Here is a 22,067-nt window from a genome sequence, read left to right on the forward strand (position 1 = left end):
TCAGACATTAGGAGGACTGTGAGTTTTGTACATTAGAAACAAACTCACATTCAGTCATTGTTCTTTCCATTTTAGACTTCCAAAGAGATTCCTTGCCAGCCCACTGTGGTGGCCCAGTCCCTCTGTGAAAGTGTGGAAGAGGTAAACTGATGTCCATCTATTTTTGTATTTGGAAGTATTCTCAATGGTACCTTCAGCAGTGTACAGTAAAGATACACAGGTCCTGTGTAATCGTCACCATGTAAGGTGTATGCATTAGGAGGACTGGGTTAACATAAGAACTAATGAAGAATGAAAGTTACATTTGGAAGTGCTCAGATACACAGGTCCTGTGTAATACTCAGCTGAACAGGTTCAGACATTAGGAGGACTCTGAGTTTTGTACATTAAAACAAACTCACATTCAGTCATTGTTCTTTCCATTTTAGATTTCCAATGAGATGCCATGTCAGTCTGCTGATGTGGACCAATGCAGTTCTATTGCAGACAACATTCTAGAGGTAATTTTGATCACCAATGATTATTTCACTGTAGAAGTATGAACTCATGAGAATGATATGAAGTAGTATTCAGATACACAGGTCCTGTGTAATCGTCACCATGTATGATGTATGCATTAGGAGGACTGAGTTTTAAAATAAGAACTAATGCAGAGTGAAAGTTACATTCAGAAGCATGCAGACACACAGGTCCTGTGTAATACTGAACTGAACAGGTTTAAACATTAGGAGGACTGTGAGTTTTGTACATTAGAAACAAACTCACATTCAGTCATTGTTCTTTCCATTTTAGATCTCCAAAGAGATTCCTTGCCAGCCCACTGTGGTGGCCCAGTCCCTCTGTGAAAGTGTAGAAGAGGTAACTGATGTTCATCTGTTTTTGTATTTGGAAGTATTCTCAATGGTACCTTCAGCAGTGTACAGTAAAGATACACAGGTCCTGTGTAATCGTCACCATGTAAGGTGTATGCATTAGGAGGACTGGGTTAACATAAGAACTAATGAATGAAAGTTACATTCAGAAGTGCTCAGATACACAGGTCTTGTGTAATCCTCAACTGAACAGGTTCAGACATTAGGAGGACTGTGAGTTTTGTACATTAGAAACAAACTCACATTCAGTCGTTGTTCTTTCCATTTTAGATTTCCAATGAGATGCCATGTCAGCCTGCTGATGTGGACCAATGCAGTTCTATTGCAGACAACATTCCAGAGGTAATTTTGATCACCAATGACTATTTCACTGTAGAAGTATGAACTCATGAGAATGATATGAAGTAGTATTCAGATACACAGGTCCTGTGTAATCGTCACCATGTAAGGTGTATGCATTAGGAGGACTGGGTTTAATAAAAGAACTATTGAAGAATGAAAGTTACATTCAGAAGCATCCAGATACACAGGTCCTGTGTAATACTCAACCAGACAGGTTTAGGCATTAGGAGGACTGTATACTTTGTATTTAGAACCATAGACTCTCTTTCAGTGTTTGACCCTTCATTTTAGATTTCCAAAGAGATTCCTTGCCAGCCCACTGCGGTGGCCCAGTCCCTCTGCGAAAATGTTGAAGAGGTAAATTGATGTCCATCTGTTTTTGTATTTGGAAGTATTCTCAATGGTACCTTCAGCAGTGTACAGTAAAGATACACAGGTCCTGTGTAATCATCACCATGTAAGGTGTATGCATTAGGAGGACTGGGTTAACATAAGAACTAATGAAGAATGAAAGTTACATTTGGAAGTGCTCAGATACACAGGTCCTGTGTAATACTCAGCTGAACAGGTTCAGACATTAGGAGGACTCTGAGTTTTGTACATTAAAACAAACTCACATTCAGTCATTGTTCTTTCCATTTTAGATTTCCAATGAGATGCCATGTCAGTCTGCTGATGTGGACCAATGCAGTTCTATTGCAGACAACATTCTAGAGGTAATTTTGATCACCAATGATTATTTCACTGTAGAAGTATGAACTCATGAGAATGATATGAAGTAGTATTCAGATACACAGGTCCTGTGTAATCGTCACCATGTATGATGTATGCATTAGGAGGACTGAGTTTTAAAATAAGAACTAATGCAGAGTGAAAGTTACATTCAGAAGCATGCAGACACACAGGTCCTGTGTAATACTGAACTGAACAGGTTTAAACATTAGGAGGACTGTGAGTTTTGTACATTAGAAACAAACTCACATTCAGTCATTGTTCTTTCCATTTTAGATCTCCAAAGAGATTCCTTGCCAGCCCACTGTGGTGGCCCAGTCCCTCTGTGAAAGTGTAGAAGAGGTAAACTGATGTTCATCTGTTTTTGTATTTGGAAGTATTCTCAATGGTACCTTCAGCAGTGTACAGTAAAGATACACAGGTCCTGTGTAATCGTCACCATGTAAGGTGTATGCATTAGGAGGACTGGGTTAACATAAGAACTAATGAATGAAAGTTACATTCAGAAGTGCTCAGATACACAGGTCTTGTGTAATCCTCAACTGAACAGGTTCAGACATTAGGAGGACTGTGAGTTTTGTACATTAGAAACAAACTCACATTCAGTCGTTGTTCTTTCAATTTTAGATTTCCAATGAGATGCCATGTCAGCCTGCTGATGTGGACCAATGCAGTTCTATTGCAGACAACATTCCAGAGGTAATTTTGATCACCAATGACTATTTCACTGTAGAAGTATGAACTCATGAGAATGATATGAAGTAGTATTCAGATACACAGGTCCTGTGTAATCGTCACCATGTAAGGTGTATGCATTAGGAGGACTGGGTTTAATAAAAGAACTATTGAAGAATGAAAGTTACATTCAGAAGCATCCAGATACACAGGTCCTGTGTAATACTCAACCAGACAGGTTTAGGCATTAGGAGGACTGTATACTTTGTATTTAGAACCATAGACTCTCTTTCAGTGTTTGACCCTTCATTTTAGATTTCCAAAGAGATTCCTTGCCAGCCCACTGCGGTGGCCCAGTCCCTCTGCGAAAATGTTGAAGAGGTAAATTGATGTCCATCTGTTTTTGTATTTGGAAGTATTCTCAATGGTACCTTCAGCAGTGTACAGTAAAGATACACAGGTCCTGTGTAATCATCACCATGTAAGGTGTATGCATTAGGAGGACTGAGTTTAACATAAGAACGAATGAAGAATGAAAGTTGTACTTAGAAGTGCTCAGATACACAGGTCCTGTATAATACTCAACTGAACAGGTTCAGACATTAGGAGGACTGTGAGTTTTGTACATTAAAACAAACTTCTTGGTAGTTTTTCCAGGTTCAACTGGACTGGTTTAGCTCTTTTGAAAACGTTTGTCTCTCATCCGAGAGACTTCTTCAGTTCTACTAACTGGTGGGGCAACTGGACCTATAAACCTGCAGGGGGAGTGGTCTATGTGGGTGTTACTCCCAACGTACCTGTTAGAGTTGTAAGGGGGAGGTGCCCAAGGGGGTAGGGTCATTTGTGGGTATTGTGTGTTTGTGAGTTTCAGGGTCATTGACCAAATGGGGGGATCACTATCCAAATCCTTCAGGGGGGCTTTGTTTTGGTTTCAGGTGAGTCCAGGTGTGGAAGGTTGTTGGTTGAAAACTATTTGGGAATGTTCTTTAAAATAGTATTATAGGTTTTGGATCAGTAGTGTCTCAGGGTTTTCCACTTTTACAAAAATGGCTTTTTTTGACTCCTCTCTCAAACTATTTGTCTTCTCTGGACAATATCCGGACATTGCTGTCCTCGAAATTGTGTCTTTTTTCTTCCAAGTGCAGATGGACTGCAGAGTCTGGTCCTGAGGTGGAGGTTCTCCTGTGTTGATGTGTTTATGGAGGGGTTGTTTGGTTTCTCCTATGTAGACGTCTGTAAATTCCTCACTGCACTGAACAGCATAGACCATGATGCTTTGCTTCTTCCTGGTAGTTTGTTCTTAGGATGGACCAGAGCCTGTCTCAGGGTGTTGGTGGGTTTGAAATATACCTGGACATTGTGCTTGTTGAAAATCCTTGGTAGTTTTTCAGAGACTCCCGCTGTGTATGGAATGATGATGCTGTTTCCTTTTTCTGGCTTTTCCTTTGTGTTGTTGATGGGTTGTTGGTTCCTGGGTTTGGCTTCAAGGAAGGCCCAGTTAGGGAACCACATGTCTTCAGTCCTTCCTTAAACTGCTGTTCTTCCTTCTTCTTCCCTTCAGCCTCTGTAGGAATTTCTTCTGCTCTGTGATTGAGGGTTCTGATGACTCCCAGTTTGTGTTCCAGTGGGTGGTGACAATCTAAAAGCAGATATTGGTCCATGTGGCTTGGTTTCCTGTAAATGTCTACAGTTCATCCTCTGTCATTGTTGATGTGGATGTTGCAGTCCAGAAAGGGCAGGCTGTTGTTGTTGACATCTTCCCCTGTGAACTTGATATTCTGGTCCCCTGAGTTGATGTGAGCTGTGAAGGTGTCCAGGTCTCCTTTCCTTATCTTGACCCAGGTGTCATCCACATATCTAAACCAGTGTGTGAGAACTGATCCTTTGTATGTACTCAGAGCCCTGCGGTCCACTTCTTCCATGATTATTTTGGCTACTATTGGGGACACAGGGGAGCCCATGGCACAGCCTTGCAACCCTAACACTTAAGATGGGATTAACCCCCACACAGACCACTCCCCCTGCAGGTTTATAAGTCCAATTTCCCCCACAAGTTATTGGAACTGAAAAAGTCTATTGGATGAGAAACAAAACGTTTTCAAAAGAGCTAAACCAGCCCAGTTGAACCCAGAATAACTACCAAGAAGAATGATGATCTGCGCAAATGAGAACCTATACAGACATTAGAAACAAACTCACATTCGGTCATTGTTCTTTCCATTTTAGATTTCCAAAGAGACTCCTTGCCAGCCCACTGTGGTGGCCCAGTCCCTCTGTGAAAATGTTGAAGAGGTAAACTGATGTCCATCTATTTTTGTATTTGGAAGTATTCTCAATGGTACCTTCAGCAATGTACAGTAAAGATACACAGGTCCTGTGTAATCGTCACCATGTAAGGTGTATGCATTAGGAGGACTGAGTTTAAAATAACGACTAATTACGAATGAAAGTTCCATTTAGAAGTGCTCAGATACACAGGTCCTGTGTAATACTCAACTGAACAGGTTCAGACTTTAGGAGGACTCTGAGTTTTGTACATTAAAACAAACTCACATTCAGTGATTGTTCTTTCCATTTTAGATTTTCAAAGAGATGCCATGTCAGTCTGCTGATGTGGACCAATGCAGTTCTATTGCAGACAACATTCCAGAGGTAATTTGGATCAACAATGACTTTTTTTTACTGTAGAAGTATGAACTCATGACAGTGATATCTAGTAGTATTTAGATGCACAGGGGTTGTGTAATAATTAGATGTTGTGATAATCCCTTCATTTTAGATTTCCAGAGATATGCTGTGCCAGGATGCTGATTTTGATCCTTGCAGTTTCTTTGCAGACAACATCCTCAAGGTAAATTTGATTTCCAATGACTTCATTATTCTTGAAATACAAACCCATGAGAATTATAGTCAGCTGTGTATAGATACACAGCTTTTGTGTTATTCTCAAATTGTCAAGTTAAGACATTAAGAGGACTGTGTAAATCCAGTTTAGTCTTCTGAATGTCTGTATTATCAGATGTTGTTTTTTTGTTTTTTGCTTGAGCTATCTACTCAAAATATTTCTTCTTCTGTCAATGTTTTTGATATGTGATTGTGGTGACCCTTTGCAAAATGGCACCACACAGTTGTGGTGTAAAAAATCTTTGTTGTTTTCTTATCTGTGTAACAATATTCTTGATGGACTGGCATCATATGATCATGGTTCTAGACAATTTCTTTATACCAGTCCCCAGTGAATGTACTTTTTGTTTTGTTAGGGTTTTTTTTTTTCATAGCATTTATCATACTGTGTACTGTTGAAGAACAAGCTGTGTTGAGAATAGATTTTTATACAGTATGTATATTTTTTCCTCTGAATTTTACATTGCAAAAAGTTATTAATATAGATTTAAAAGTTTTAAGTTAATTTTGAACCAATTTAATTTATAACAAGGATAATAATACATAAAAATCCATCAATGTTGTTGTCACAGCAACATTTCAGATAAATGGGAGGCACATGAGCTAAATTTCAAGTGATGTGGATCTAGAATACTAGCCTGCTCAGACATCCAGTTTTCTGTGTATTCAATACTGAGAAAACAGTCTGGAATTGGACTGAGCACTGTGAAATATGCACAATCTATTTTATACTGACCAGTCACAAGTCTGGGGGACAGGTGTTCCACAATGCATCATATGCACAGACTTCTTTTTGTTGCGAGTCAGTCATTTCCAACTCTGCAAATCTCTTTACAAGTGTTGTTGGTTGTTTACTTGATTCAAAAATAAGGATTGAATTACAGATTACATCCTGTATTCTGAAGTTTGTCTGACAAAAGCGTCACATTCGTCTTATCTGTGATTGACTTACTCAGCACCTATTAGTGTCGCCTTCAAAATTGGATTCAAGCCCTGCGATTCCAGCTGGATTTCTCATTGAGAAAGACGAATGGCTGGCCAGGCTAGTAGAGGATTCAAGGATATTTATTGTCATACCAACACACATTTAGATGGCATGAAATTTGGTACTCGAGGTGTCAGATTTTAGACCAGTAAAATCCATAAATAAACAATATGTACATAAAAATACTTTTTGTATAATAATAAAAATAGGATATAGAAAAACAAAAGGCCTATGTATAAAAACACTTGTGCAGTAGTAGTAGCAGAGTACGGTTGTAGAAGATTGAAATGATGACAAGGACACTGTCTTTTCAATCTAAAAATGGATCAGTAATTAGCCCATATTTAACAAATCTCTAAAGGACACATTAGCATCATCGAAGGATCAGGATCAGCAACAGGTCTGTGTCTGTTAGTTACCTGGTTTGCTCAGCTGAAGTGCTCGCTCTCTGCTCATGAACTCATTTTGCAGAATCTGGATGAGCTGGTTGACTTTCCACTTATCACTGGAGTCTTATTTAAGTGTATAAGTCAGCGCTACGTCTTTTGGTATAAGCTGTGGTAGCACTGGGTATAGCATTTACCCATATGTGTCACTGTGAACTACAAGTCCAGGCTGCAGATGTGGATCTCATCTTACAAAGACTAAATTCAAGGGCCCATTTATTGCTTGACCCCATAAAGGAGTATCTTAAACTTCACAATATTTGAGAAACCTACCTACAATAAATAAATGCTTACAGTGACAATTGTTTTTGTTTTTTTGGCTTTTTAACCTTTTCTTTCTTTTTTTCAGCACAAAGTAAAAACCGACAAGCAAAGGTTTACTGTCTAAACCAGACTTAGAGAAACTTATCCAAGCATTTATCTCTAGCAGGTTAGACTACTGTAACAGCCTTCTCACTGGACTCTCTAAATGAGCTGACAGACAGCTGCAGTACATCCAGAACGCTGCTGCTCGAGTCCTGACTAGAACCAGGAAGTATGATCATATTAGTCCTGTGCTCAGATCTGTGCACTGGCTTCCTGTGGCTCAGAGAATAGACTTTAAAACAGCTCTGCTCATTTATGAGTCTCTCCATGGCCTAGCACCAAAGTACATCTGTGACATGTTGGTCCCATATGAACCATCTTGGACCCTGAGAACCTCAGGGTCTGGTCTTTTGCTGGTGCTCAGAGTCAGAACTAAACATGGTGAAGCTGCGTTTGAGTTCTATGCAGCTAAACTCTGAAACAGTCTTCCTGGTGACGTGAGACAGGCCTCTACTGCGACAATGTTTAAGTCCAGGCTGAAAACAGCTCTGTTCAACTGTGCATAGAACAACTGATAGGGATCTATCTGCAATCTTCTCTTTTACTTTGTTTTAATTATTATCTATGTTTTATTGATTATGTTTTAATCATAATTGTGTGTTTTTAACCTGTCTCTTTTCCATTTTTGTAAAGCACTGTGAATTGCCCTGTGTATGAATTGTGCTATACTAATAAATCTGCCTTGCCTTGCCAGATGGTAAGGGCAAAGAACCCAGCAGAAAATGAAAAAAGAAGGACATAGAACTCAACAGAAGAAAGAAAACGATTAAAAAATCTGGTAACTGCTGCCACACAGACACAAAAGTCACTAAACATCCAGTTACATAAGCATGAAAGTATAACTGAAGCATTGTCCAAAGAAATGATCCACACCACCCAAAGGCAATATGGTGACCGTTCTCATCTTTCTGCAGGACACTGTAATCCTACAACTCAGCCAATTACATCAGCTGACTTAATTAGATAAAATACCACATACATACCATGTAGAACTGTATCATGTAATAAAATGTAAAATTTTCACACTATCAATGTTCAGATGCAAGAAAATGGGTGTAATTTAGTGATCAGTAATGGGACAAATGTTTAAACTACTTTCTCTACCCCTATTTTAATCTGTTTGGCAATGCATTCACATAGTTAACTTTTTCAAATTAGCAAAGCATCAAAAAAACTGTAATAAACAAAGCAATGAGAATATATTTTCTAATTTGGCTATTAAGTTTGATCAAGTAAAACAGGGATCTTAACCACTGGGCCTCCGCATCTTCTCCACACTTTGACCAGTCTGCCATAGGCAGAATCTGGACTAGACAGGTCCATTTAGACTGTTTTGGCTACACGCGGGCTGGAACCTAAATGTGATGAGGAATATTATGTTCAGCGATGAGTCAAGATTCTGCCTATGGCAGCTAGATCATAGTCAACGTGTGGAGAAGATGTGATGGATTCTTTCTGATACTGCACCTGTAGAAAAACATCCTCTGGTGGAGTCAGAATGATGGTGCTGAGCAGGATCTCCCTCACTGGGAAAACAAGGCTAGGGACCAGCATGAGGAGGAGGGGCTAGACTGGTCTGGCTGTGGATTGTTCTTGACACACTACTGAGGTCCAGTTGTCAAATGAATACATTTTTAAATTACCATTATGTCTTTTCTTCAGAATTCAATCAACCAAACAACACCAAGCAAGAGTCAATGGCAGAATAAGCTGTTTGTTGGCAAAAATTTATTTTTGTCAGTGCAACCCACACACTCAATTCTGCAGCTCCTCCCACTAATGCATGTACTTCAGAAATGCACATTTTAAGGCATCAGTACATGACTTATAGCCAAGAAACATTATTACAACAAATTATTTACCAAACACAAATTTCCTTACTTTAAAAAATGTTTTATTTAAAAGTAGAGTTTGTTTTTATTGATTATTTGTTTGTCTTTTTTCTAGTTTCTGGGGAAAGTGCTAGGAGAGCAAAAAAGCATCCATAGTCTCCCATGGAGGTTGCTGCGGTCATGAGACATTTTGGTGAACACATCAGAAGAGGAGAACTGGCCACTATGATCGAATATCAGCAGTGCAAGAAGGCAGAAGTTCCTGGTCTAGCTTGTCGCTCTATTCAAAACAAGAGATTTTGTAAGAAATCGGGGTGTGACTTTGAAAAGAAAAGAAAATTCTGGATAAAATATGGGAATTTGATGAATTGTCCTCCAGTGATGTCATCAGGACACATAGAATATTCAAAGTTAGGTTTTAAACAGCTGAACATAAGTGACCTGTGTTCTGATGACATCACTGGTGGACAATTTCAATATTTCATCTTATGAAGGAGAGGAAAGCTGACAGTCTTCCAGGTGTGAGGTCAAACTATAACTGTCAGTATGTTAACATATCCTGTTCAGCAACCACAGTGTTTATTGCTTTGTGTGGATCGGTTACTGTACTTCTCATTCAAAAGGATTCAGTTTTATCTCTACCGGGAGAGGATGTGTAAGTTCAACTTGTTCACTCACCTAGTTTGTTTAATCTGTCAGTTGGCTTAACAATGGACATGCATAATTTCATTCTGCCATTCATTAATTTTCATTTCTATTCACAAATAAGAGTCTGTTGCTCTAGTACTTAAGTGAAGGCACTGTAACATGCAGTCCACTTGTGTGTGTTTAGCCGTGTCCTTTTTATCCACGTTTGACCCTTTAATACACAGAAATGACATGTTTGTGTATGTGTATGGCCATGGTCCTGACAAATAAAGTTGGTCCTGCTAATTATGGTGGGCGGGGCTAAGTATCTCATTATCTTTGTCCTCTTAATACAGCATGGTGTCAGGTTGTTGTATTTTGAGCTCTGATGTGTTTATTCAAAATTTGAAGTGAGTTTTGTGTTGTATAGCTCAAATATGATTTTTTAAAATTTACTGCATCTTTCTAGCACAAGCGGAAAGTGGTGCCGGTTTAATGTTGCAAAAAACTGGTTTGAAAAAATTGTCCTTCTAATCCATCAAAACCAGTATAGGTGTGTGTGTGTGTGTTTTAACATTTTACTTTAACATTTAGTGTGGCCTCCTTTGGCAACAATCTAAGGAAACTCTCGGGAATGAGCTTCTGAGAGCGTGGAATGACATTGGGGTTGAAATTCTCAGAAAATACATCGGCACAATGCCAGAAAGATGCGCTGCTGTGATTGTTGCCAAGGGGGGGCCACACTAAATATTAGAGTAAAATGTAAAACAAAAAACAAAACTGGACTGATAAATTTGTAGGTGAAATATTCTCTGTACCTTTGCCTTTTGCAGTGGTTAAAAGTGAAATTCAGGCTCTAGGAAAAAAATAAACCACCAGTTTCTTAAGATTTGACAAATGTTCTTATATTTTTGCACACCACTGTATTTATTTATTCATTTTTAGAAGTTTTAGATGCATCTGCTGCACATTGGAATGAAATGCAATATCTGCTAACTTCTTTGACAGAATCTTGTCACATTTGTCAGAAACACAACACAAGTATAAAGAGCCAAAGGTCAAAGTAACTGAAAATACATCCCCAAGCTATGATATCTTAGAGACACATTTGCGGATTCCCTCACATCTGAAACAAACATTCAACTGTGGTCAAGGATGAAGTGATTTTGGTGGTCAAAGGTCAGATGAATTGTAACTTCATATCGCATGTCATATATCAGTGGCAGGAAAAAGATTTTGCAAACTGTTAAATTAGTCCCCCAGAAAGAAAGAAAATGAATAAAAGGATGATCATTCTGCACATGTACAGTTACTGGCTTTGTAAAACTTCAGTCTCTGGTTATGCTACAGACTAGTTAAGACACATGATCAATGCAACAGATGAGATTCTTCATTCCTCCTGAAAGTGCCGGCAGTCTTTCTGGACACAAAGTGGTTTCATCTTAAACAGGAATGACACACATCTGTATCATCAAATCCAGCTTTTCCCATCTCCTGAAACTTACAATTGCTATCTGGTGTCTGGCCAGTCCTCCTGAACAGCCTATAAGACACGTCACAGCAACATCATGTGGCGCTTCTGACCAAGGCTACAGGAAGTAGCTGAAACTAGTAAAGCAGGTAAACAAACAACTACCCCGTCTACTTTGCTTTGGAGATGATATGTATGTTGGGGAAAAAGTTAAAGGAAAAACTGAGAAGGTTTGACACCTCTTGTCTAAAGTTCTTGTCCCAGATTTACATCCTCTTTTTTCTTCCAGAAGGCATCCAAAGAAAAGTAATACAACAGAGGATCGAGGCAGCAGTTGGCAGTAGCAAGACACAGTAAATATTTATGTTGGCCACTGATAAATAAACCAACTGTCCAAGGCAAAAAACATACAGTGAATATCATCAGATTCATGACATAAATCAGCAAAACGTTCACCTTGTTGTTGACATGTGCACAGTCACTGAGATGTTTGTGTAAAGTCCAAGACACCAGAAGAATGGACACAACATTGACTGTCAGGAGGGTCACCAGAAGCACAAGCTGAAAAATAGCTATTTGTGGGATGATCTTGATCACGGGAAGATCCTGCAGAATGGGGCGATGTTTAAAACAAATAGATTCATTGTATTTGTTGGAACCTCTTGAAGGGTTTACAGCGATGTTTATCAGTAGAAGAGTCAGCCAAGCCAGAGCAGCAGCTTTCATGGCGTTGGAAGCCGTCCGCACATGGCGAGACCTCAGTGGATAAACAACAGCCAACAGTCGGTCCACACTGAGGAAGGTGATGAAGATGGAGCTGGTGCGGATGTTCATGTAAAAAAGTAGCTTCGCACTTTTGCATACCACCGTATTAAAGGTCCAGGTACCCGTGGCATAGGAGTAGATCCTGAAGGGCAGGGAGATGATGAGCAGCAGGTCTGACACAGCCAGGTTGATCATGAACACAACGTTGGGTGATTTGAGGCTGTGGCGCCGAAGAAGGATCCATAGTGACACAGCGTTGAGAGGTAAACCCAGAACCATAATACAGCCAAAGATCACAGCATATGCCAGCTGTGGCTCAGGACTATCCTCCACTGTGTTATTCATGTTTCGAATGATGCAGAAGTCTAAGTCAAAGTGAGCTTTATCAACTGCATTCAGACAAACACCACATTTCCTGTCTGTGCTGTTATCTGTGTGAACTCATTAGAATGTAAAATGCCACAAATGTGTGAGGAGGGTAGATGGAAATGTGGTCAGTGTGCAGTAAATATATTAATCTTAAACATCAGCAGTATGATTTCTCAGTGTGTTCATAAAACTTTGGCTATCATGTTCTTCAAAACATACAGATAGTTAACAAATACAAATAGTGAAACACTTGGTCACATTTTACAGTGGCTTGTAAAGTTTTTTTTTTGTTTTGGTTTTTTTTTCCCAAGTCTGCTATGACAAAAAGGTGCTCCCATTCCATCCTGCACTTGTAATTTATGTCCAAGGGAGTAGGTTTGATTCTGACATTGGTGGGGACACAAAAGTGCTCCAAGGCAGCACTCCTGAAAGTTGATGTTTTTTTTCATTTGCGATCATAATTTCATGTCATGTAGAGCTGATCAAACAAGTAAACAATCATAGTCAGTCGGTTGTAGCCATTTTGGCACCCTAGGTGAGCGATGAATTTGGTGCCCCCCCCCGCTTAAAAAACACACACATGCACACACACACATTCATATGGGGGGGGGGGGGGCACGAAGAGGAGATACATGAAGCATGAGAGGAGATGCACAAAGCAGCCAACAGTTAATCACATAGAAACATTTCTAAACCAGCCAACCAGTAGTAAACCACATACAAACGTATATAAATCACATAGAAACATATATAAACCAGTTCAACAGCAGTAAAACACACCTTAGCAGATATCTCATATCTTAATCATCTACAGTTCCATTCCAAAAGTATTGTGTTATGACGCAATACATTTTTTTTCTTCATGTCCCTTCCCGGGTTCCATAAGATTGTGATGAGAAATATAAAGGAAATAATATAACCAACGAGGCTGTGATTGATCAGTAATAGGCCTAGATGATCTTATTTTTAGGCTCTAAATGTTGTCCTAGGCTAATGGTTATAGTGTTGGTGTCGTGCTTGTTGAACTGAGGGGATTGAATGGACGAGTTCGAGCCCTTTTTGTAAACTATACGATACTCGGGAACGCCCCCTTTTTCTCGGTACCTTAGTGCCGCCGAGTTCATATTTGATATTCAAGTGTGTGCGGGAAATTTGCCGCTACTATTTGATTGGGTGGAAATTTGCATATAGGTGGGGTAATGTTGATTGGCAGGTCAGTGAATAACGCTCTGATTGGTTATTTGCTCGGACATCAGAACAAGGCCAAAACTCGTAATTCGTAACTTGTATTTGGTGATCCGTAACTTCAGATTCGTAACTTCAGTTTTGAAACTCATAACTTCAGCGTTGCACCTGAGGATGGCAGAGTTGTGCCTCTATCAGATTTAGTTATACATGTGAACAGAACATTCCCAATGATACAAATATGGTCTACACTTGCAAAAATTATTTTTACAACCTCTTTTTTTTTTTTTTTTTACGTGTGTTCAAAACTTTTCTTCAGCTACAAATCTTCTTTTATAATTCAAAATCTGATGACACAGATTTGCTTCCATACCTGTCCGGCCCAACTTTTTTTTTCCTTGTCCTGTCCAACTAGCGGGTAACTGTAGCTTTACAAGTAGATGGAGTAACAGCGGGGATGGCCAATCACATGTACAATAGCAAAACCGCAGAGCCAATCAGAGAATGATAATTAGGTTAGAGGTGGGACTTCTAGCAGAAACCGACTATTAACCCCTTGTGTGCCATAATCATTGACTAAACACTATGGACAGCAGTTGTATTGGTAGGGACAAGTCAGTAGTGGCTGGATATTGGTAGGGACGTGTCCCTAGTGTCTCTATGCAATTCTACGCCCCTGTTTATGTCATATGAATGCGTTATTTACTGCATTCAAACAAACTGCATTTTACCTCTCTCTGCTCTCAGCTGTCTGTACTGATAAGGTTGTCAGTGTTGCAGGAAATGTAGATTTGATCAATGTGTGATTAACCCTTTAATGCACAAATTATACAAAACCTCCTCAAATGCACAAAATGGTTCTAAAATTAACTGTATTACTGTAACTTTTGTTGCTAGCTTCTGTAATTTAGTTATTTCACCCGTTACTATTCCAAGTACTCATTTAATGACGTGTTTTTGAGTGCCACAAGCAATTTCTTTCCTTTTTGAACACAACATAACACACAAAACCAGCTGTGGTGACTTGTGAAATATGCACCAATTGAAAGCTTCCTTGCCTGTCTGTTCATCATGTGAAAGGAAAATTAAGATAAGACTTAAGTGGCTTTATGACACATGACACATAAAATTGACACACTGGTTTTATTAGATGAAGCAAACAAAAGCTACATGAAAAATAACCAAGTCAAATCATTTTTCTCAGTAATGCAGTAGCGGTTTAATTTTAAGGAGCATGCAAAATCACAAACGATTAATCCCATTAAATATAAAATGATTAACATCCTCTTCAGACTGAAGGAATAGTTGAGCACTTTGAGGGATGATCTTATTTTATTTTTTGTACAGTGTTGACAGCCATAAGGAATGCTAACCATGTCTAGCTTAGGTTAGTATGAAGATTAAAACTAGGAGAAAAAAACTTGCCTGTTAGCATCACATACTTTTAATATGCAAAAATACTTAAATGTAGATCACATTGCATGTTTAATGCAGGAGTATGTGGACTGTTTCTTGGCCAAATGTTGTGGTCACCTCATCAACAATGACTAGAGTTGCTAATTGTTATTTATGCATGTATTTATTTATTTATTTTTGAAAGATTTAGATGCATCTGCTGCACATTGGAATGAAATGCAGTATCTGCTAACTTCTTTGACAGAATGTTGCAACATTTGTCAGAAACACAACACAAGTATAAAGAGCCAAAGGTTAAAGTAACTGAAAATAAATCCCTGAGGTATGATATCTCAGAGACACATTTGCAGATTCCCTCACATCTGAAACAAACATTTAACTGTGGTCAAGAATGAAGTGAAATGATTTTGGTGGTCAAAGGTCAAATGAGTTGTGACTTCATGTCTGTCCATTCTTATGAATACAAAATCTCAGATACACTTTGAGGGAGCATCTTCATCTGGCACAGAAATTCACTTGCACTTCAAGATCTGATTCGGTTTTGGAGGCCAAACTCAACATCATAGTCACCTCACATAACACATGCAATTTGGCTTTCACTGCTTGTAACTGAGAGAATGACATAAACAGACAGTGATGTCAGGATCTGGAAACAAATGATTGAACTTATGTTATTTTTTTATCCTTAGACAAATGAAGATTGCCTTTCACCTCAACTACCATTTTTTGTGCTAAGCTAAGCTAGTTGTGTTAATGGGCTGATGTGCAAATTATATCAATGGCAGGAAAACAAACATTTTGCATCCCATTAAATTAGTCCCCCAGAAAGAAAGAAAATGAATAAAAGGATGATCATTCTGCACATGTACAGTTACTGGCTTTGTAAAACTTCAGTCTCTGGTTATGCTACAGACTAGTTAAGACACATGAACAATGCAACAGATGAGATTCTTCATTCCTCCTGAAAATGCCGGCAGTCCTTCTGGACACAAAGCGGTTGCATCTTGAACAGGAATGACACACATCTGTGTCATCAAATCCAGCTTTTCCCATCTCCTGAAACTTACAATTGCTGTCTGGTGTCTGGCCAGTCCTCCTGAACAGCCTATAAGCCATGTCACAGCAACATCATGTGGCGCTTCTGACCAAGGCTACAGGAAGTAGCTGAAACTAGTGAAGTAGGTAAACAAACAACTACCACGTCTGTTTTGCTTTGGAGATGATGTTATGTCTGTTGGGAAAAAGTTCAAAAAGGTAAAACTGAGAAGGTTTGACACCTCTTGTCTAAAGTTCTTGTCCCAGATTTACATCCTCTTTTTTCTTCCAGAAGGCATCCAAAGAAAAGTAATACAACAGAGGATCGAGGCAACAGTTGGTAGTAGCAAGACACAATAAATATGTATGTAGGCCACTGATGAATAAACCAACTGTCCAAGGCAAAAAACATACAGTGAATATCATCAGATTCATGACATAAAGCAGCAAAACGTTCACCTTGTTGTTGACCCGTGCACAGTCACTGAGATGTTTGTGTAGAGTCCAAGACACCAGAAAAGTGGACACAACATTGACTGTCAGGAGGGTCACCAGAAGCACAAGCTGAAAAATAGCTATTTGTGGGATGAGCTCGATCAGGGGAAGATCCTGCTTATCGGGGCCACGTATAAAACAAAAAGATTCATTGTATTTGTTGGAATCTCTTGAAGGGTTTACAACTGCAGTGATATTTATCAGTGGAACAGTCAGCCAAGCCAGAGCAGCAGCTTTCATGGCGTTGGAAGCCGTCCGCACACGGCGAGACCTCAGTGGATAAACAACAGTCGGTCCACACTGAGGAAGGTGATGAAGATGGAGCTGGTGCGGATGTTCATGTACAAAAGTAAATTAGCAATTTTGCATACCACCGGATTAAAGGTCCAGGTACCCGTGGCATGGGAGTAGATCCTCAACGGCAGGGAGATGATGAGCAGCAGGTCTGACACAGCCAGGTTGATCATGAACACAATGTTGGGTGATTTGAGGCTGTGGCGCCGAAGAAGGATCCATAGTGCCACAGCGTTGAGAGGTAAACCCAGAACCATAATACAGCCAAAGATCACAGCATATGCCAGCTGTGGCTCAGGACTATCCTCCACTGTGTTATTCATGTTCAAATGATGCAGAAGTCTAAGTCAAAGTGAGCTTTAACAGCTGCATTCAGACAAACACCACATTTCCTCTCCGTGCTGTTATCTGTGTGAACTCATTAGAAGGTAAAATGCCACAAATGTGTGAGGGGGTGGATGGAAATGTGGTCAGTGTGCAGTAAATGCATTCATCTGAAACATCAGCAGTATGATTTCTCAATGTGCTTATAAAACTTTGGCTATCATGTTCTTCAAAACATACAGATAGTTAACAAATATAAACAGTGAAACACGGTCACATTTTACAGTGGCTTGTAAAGTTTTTTTTGTTGTTGTTGTTTTTTTGCTTTGACAAAAAGGTGTTCCCATTCCATCCTGCACTTGTAATTTATGTCATATGAATGTGTTATTTACCGAATTCAAACAAACTGCATTTTACCTCTCTCTGCTCTCATCTGTCTGTACTGATAAGGTTGTCAGTGTTACAGTAAATTTAGCTTTGATCAATGTGTGATTAACCCTTTAATGCACAAACTATAGAAACCTCCCTAAATGCACAAAATGGGTCAAAAATTAACTGTATTACTGTGTTTTGTTGCTAGCTTCTGTAATTTAGTTATTTCACCTGTTACTATTCCAAGTACTCATTTAATGACGTGTTTTTGAGTGCCACAAGCAATTTCTTTCCTTTTTGAACACAACATAACACACAAAACCAGCTGTGGTGACTTGTGAAATATGTACCAATTGAAAGCTTCCTTGCCTGTCTGTTCATCATGTGAAAGGAAAATTAAGATAAGACTTAAGTGGCTTTATGACACATGACACATAGAACTGACACACTGGTTTTATTAGATGAAGCAAACAAAAGCTACATGAAAAATAACCAAGTCAAATCATTTGTTTTCTTAGCAACGCAGTAGTGGTTTAATTTTAAGGAGCATTCAAAATCCCAAACGATTAGTCCCATTGAATATACAATGATTATTAACATCCTCTACGGACTGAAGGAATAGTTGAGCACTTTGAGGGATGATCTTATTTTATTTTTTGTACAGTGTTGAGAGCCATAGGGAATGCTAACCATGTCTAGCTTAGGTTAGCATGAAGATTAAAACTAGGAGAAAACAACTTGCCTGTTAGCATCACATGCTTTTAATATGTAAAAATACTTAAATGTAGATCACATTGCATGTTTAATGCAGGAGTATGCGGACTATTTCTGGGCCAAATGTTGTGGTCACCTCATCAACAATAACTAGAGTTACTAATTGTTATTTATGCATGTATTTATTTATTTATTTTTGGAAGTTTTAGATGCATCTGCTGCACATTGGAATGAAATGCAATATCTGCTTACTTCTTTGACAGAATGTTGCAACACTTGTCAGAAACACAAGTGTAAAGAGCTAGTAATAAATGAAAATACCTCATCAACAGTGACTATAGTTGCTAATTGTTATTTAATTTTTTACAGTGGTGTGCAAAAATATTAGAACACTTGTCAAATCTTAAGAAACTGGTGGTTTATTTTTTTCCCAGAACCTGAAATCCACTTGTTTGCCATTGCAAAAGGTAAAGGCAAAGGTACTGAGAATATTTCACCTACACATTTATCAGTCCAGTCCTTTGTTTACATTTTACTCTAATATTTAGTGTGGCCTCCTTTGGCAACAATCTAAGGAAACTCTAAGGAAACTCTCTGGAATGAGCTTCTGAGAGCGTGGAATGACATTGGGGTTGAAACTCTCAGAAAATACATCGGCACAATGCCAGAAAGATGCGCTGCTGTGATTGTTGCCAAGGGGGGGGGCCACACTAAATATTAGAGTAAAATGTAAAAAAAAAAAAAAAAAAGAACTGGACTGATAAATTTGTAGGTGAAATATTCTCTGTACCTTTGCCTTTTGCAGTGGTTAAAAAAAGTGAAATTCAGGCTCTAGGAAAAAAATGAACCACCAGTTTCTTAAGATTTGACAAATGTAATATTTTTGCACACCACTGTATTTATTTATTCATTTTTAGAAGTTTTAGATGCATCTGCTGCACATTGGAATGAAATGCAATGTCTGCTAACTTCTTTGACAGAATTTTGTAACATTTGTCAGAAACATAACACAAGTATAAAGAGCCAAAGGTCAAAGTAACTGAAAATACATCCCCAAGCTATGATATCTTAGAGACACATTTGCGGATTCCCTCACATCTGAAACAAACATTCAACTATGGTCAAGGATGAAGTGAAGTGATTTTGGTGGTCAAAGGTCAAATGAATTGTAACTTCATATTGCATGTCATATATCAGTGGCAGGAAAACAAAGATTTTGCAAACTGTTAAATTAGTCCCCCAGAAAGAAAGAAAGAAAGAAAGAAAGAAAGAAAATGAATAAAAGGATGATCATTCTGCACATGTACAGTTACTGGCTTTGTAAAACTTCAGTCTCTGGTTATGCTACAGACTAGTTAAGACACATGATCAATGCAACAGATGAGATTCTTCATTCCTCCTGAAAGTGCTGGCAGTCTTTCTGGACACAAAGCGGTTGCATCTTAAACAGGAATGACACACATCTGTATCATCAAATCCAGCTTTTCCCATCTCCTGAAACTTACAATTGCTGTCTGGTGTCTGGCCAGTCCTCCTGAACAGCCTATAAGACATGTCACAGCAACATCATGTGGCACTTCTGACCAAGGCTACAGGAAGTAGCTGAAACTAGTAAAGCAGGTAAACAAACAACTACCACGTCTACTTTGCTTTGGAGATGATGTTATGTATGTTGGGAAAAAGTCAAAAAAGGAAAAACTGAGAAGGTTTGACACCTCTTGTCTAAAGTTCTTGTCCCAGATTTACATCCTCTTTTTTCTTCCAGAAGGCATCCAAGGAAAAGTAATACAACAGAGGATCGAGGCAACAGTTGGCAGTAGCAAGACTCAGTAAATATTTATGTTGGCCACTGATAAATAAACCAACTGTCACAGGCAAAAAACATACAGTGAATATCATCAGATTCATGACATAAAGCAGCAAAACGTTCACCTTGTTGTTGACACGAGCACAGTCACTGAGATGTTTGTGTAGAGTCCACGACACCAGAAAAGTGGACACAATATTGACTGTCAGGAGGGTCACCAGAAGCACAAGCTGAAAAATAGCTGCTTGAGGTAAGATCTTGATCAGGGGAAGATCCTGCTGATCGGGGTGACGTTCAAAACAAAAAGATTCATTATATTTGTTGGAACCTCTTGAAGGGTTTACAACCTCAATGATGTTTATCGGTAGAATAGTCAGCCAAGCCAGAGCAGCAGCTTTCATGGCGTTGGAAGCCGTCCGAACATGGCGAGACCTCAGTGGATAAACAACAGCCAACAGTCGGTCCACACTGAGGAAGGTGATGAAGATGGAGCTGGTGCGGATGTTCATGTAAAAAAGTAACTTAGCACTTTTGCATGCCACCGTATTAAAGGTCCAGGTACCCGTAGCATAGGAGTAGATCCTCAACGGCAGGGCGATGATGAGCAGCAGGTCTGACACAGCCAGGTTGATCATGAACACAACGTTGGGTGATTTGATGCTGTGGCGCCGAAGAAGGATCCATAGTGACACACCGTTGAGAGGTAAACCCAGAACCATAATACAGCCAAAGATCACAGCATATGCCAGCTGTGGCTCAGGACTATCTTCCACTGTGTTATTCATGTTCAAATGATGCAAAAGTCTAAGTCAAAGTGAGCTTTATCAACTGCATTCAGACAAACACCACATTTCCTGTCTGTGCTGTTATCTGTGAGAACTCATCAGAAGGTAAAATGTCAAAAATGTGTGAGGAGGGTAGATGGAAATGTGGTCAGTGTGCAGTAAATATATTAATCTTAAACATCAGCAGTATGATTTCTCAGTGTGTTTATAAAACTTGGCTATCATGTTCTTTGAAACATACAGATAGTTAACAAATACAAACAGTGAAACACTTGGTCACATTTTACAGTGGCTTGTAAAGTTTTTGTTTTGTTTTTTTTTTTTTTTTCAAGTCTGCTATGACAAAAAGGTGTTCCCATTCCAGCCTGCACTTGTAATTTATGTCCAAGGGAGTAGGTTTGATTCTGACATTGGTGGGGACACAAAAGTGCTCCAAGGCAGCACTCCTGAAAGTTGATGTTTTTTTTTCATTTGCGATCATAATTTCATGTCATGTAGAGCTGATCAAACAAGCAAACAATCATAGTCAGTCGGTTTTAGCCATTTTGGCACCCTAGGTGAGCAATGAATTTGGTGCCCCCCCCCCGCCTTAAAAAACACACACATGCACAGAAACACACACACACATTCATATGGGAGGGCACGAAGAGGAGATACATGAAGTATGAGAGGAGATGCACAAAGCAGCCAACAGTAAAACACATAGAAACAAATATAACCCAGTTCAACAGCAGTAAACCACACACCTTAGCAGATATCTCATATCTTAATCATCTACAAGTTCCAATATTAGCCATCTTTGCTTCACTTCAGTTCAGCTAGCTGTAGCTAGTAACATAAAACATTTTTTATCATTGTAAAAGGTTCCATCCCTCTATAATTGGATTACTTTTCTGCCTCCTCTTCTCTCCTCTTCTAAACTGTGCAGCTAAGGCCTTGGAAGGCCTTTTCATGGTGATAATTCTCCATCCTTTACCTGGATGCGTAGTTTAACACCTGTCTGACTGTCATTCAGCTCCTCTCTGTCACTCACACACACAGTGAGCACCGGTCTGGGAGAGCTCACCTGAGAAATTACAGGGGGGGTTGTTTTGTTTTTTCCTCTCATTTCTTTATTTTTAAGATAATTAACGAGAAATTATCATGTTATCAGGTATCAGCCTATGCCACGAACTGGCCCTGCACGCACGGACACGCATACGCATGCACGCATGCAGGCAAACAGACACATGTACAAATGTAAATGTCACCTCT

The 22,067-nt window shown here is 39.2% G+C and overlaps 2 protein-coding genes and 1 pseudogene across 2 annotated transcripts; all 3 read right to left on the minus strand.

The window, feature by feature from the left end:
• Positions 1-10,750: 10,750 nt before the first annotated feature.
• On the minus strand, positions 10,751-12,351 carry LOC115432018 (lysophosphatidic acid receptor 6-like). The gene has a single exon (XM_030152781.1). It carries the CDS (start codon positions 12,294-12,296, stop codon positions 11,499-11,501), a length of 798 nt encoding a protein of 265 aa, XP_030008641.1. The 5' UTR covers positions 12,297-12,351; the 3' UTR covers positions 10,751-11,498.
• A 2,439-nt stretch (positions 12,352-14,790) lies between these two features.
• LOC115431860 (lysophosphatidic acid receptor 6-like) lies at positions 14,791-17,126 on the minus strand (annotated as a pseudogene).
• Positions 17,127-19,020: 1,894 nt separating this feature from the next.
• Positions 19,021-20,876, minus strand: LOC115431859 (lysophosphatidic acid receptor 6-like). Its single transcript, XM_030152533.1, has one exon. It carries the CDS (start codon positions 20,811-20,813, stop codon positions 19,944-19,946), a length of 870 nt encoding a protein of 289 aa, XP_030008393.1. The 5' UTR covers positions 20,814-20,876; the 3' UTR covers positions 19,021-19,943.
• Positions 20,877-22,067: the final 1,191 nt, after the last annotated feature.

Source organism: Sphaeramia orbicularis, chromosome 13 (assembly GCF_902148855.1).
Source record: "Sphaeramia orbicularis chromosome 13, fSphaOr1.1, whole genome shotgun sequence".
In the NCBI taxonomy this organism is placed as follows: Eukaryota; Metazoa; Chordata; class Actinopteri; order Kurtiformes; family Apogonidae; genus Sphaeramia; species Sphaeramia orbicularis.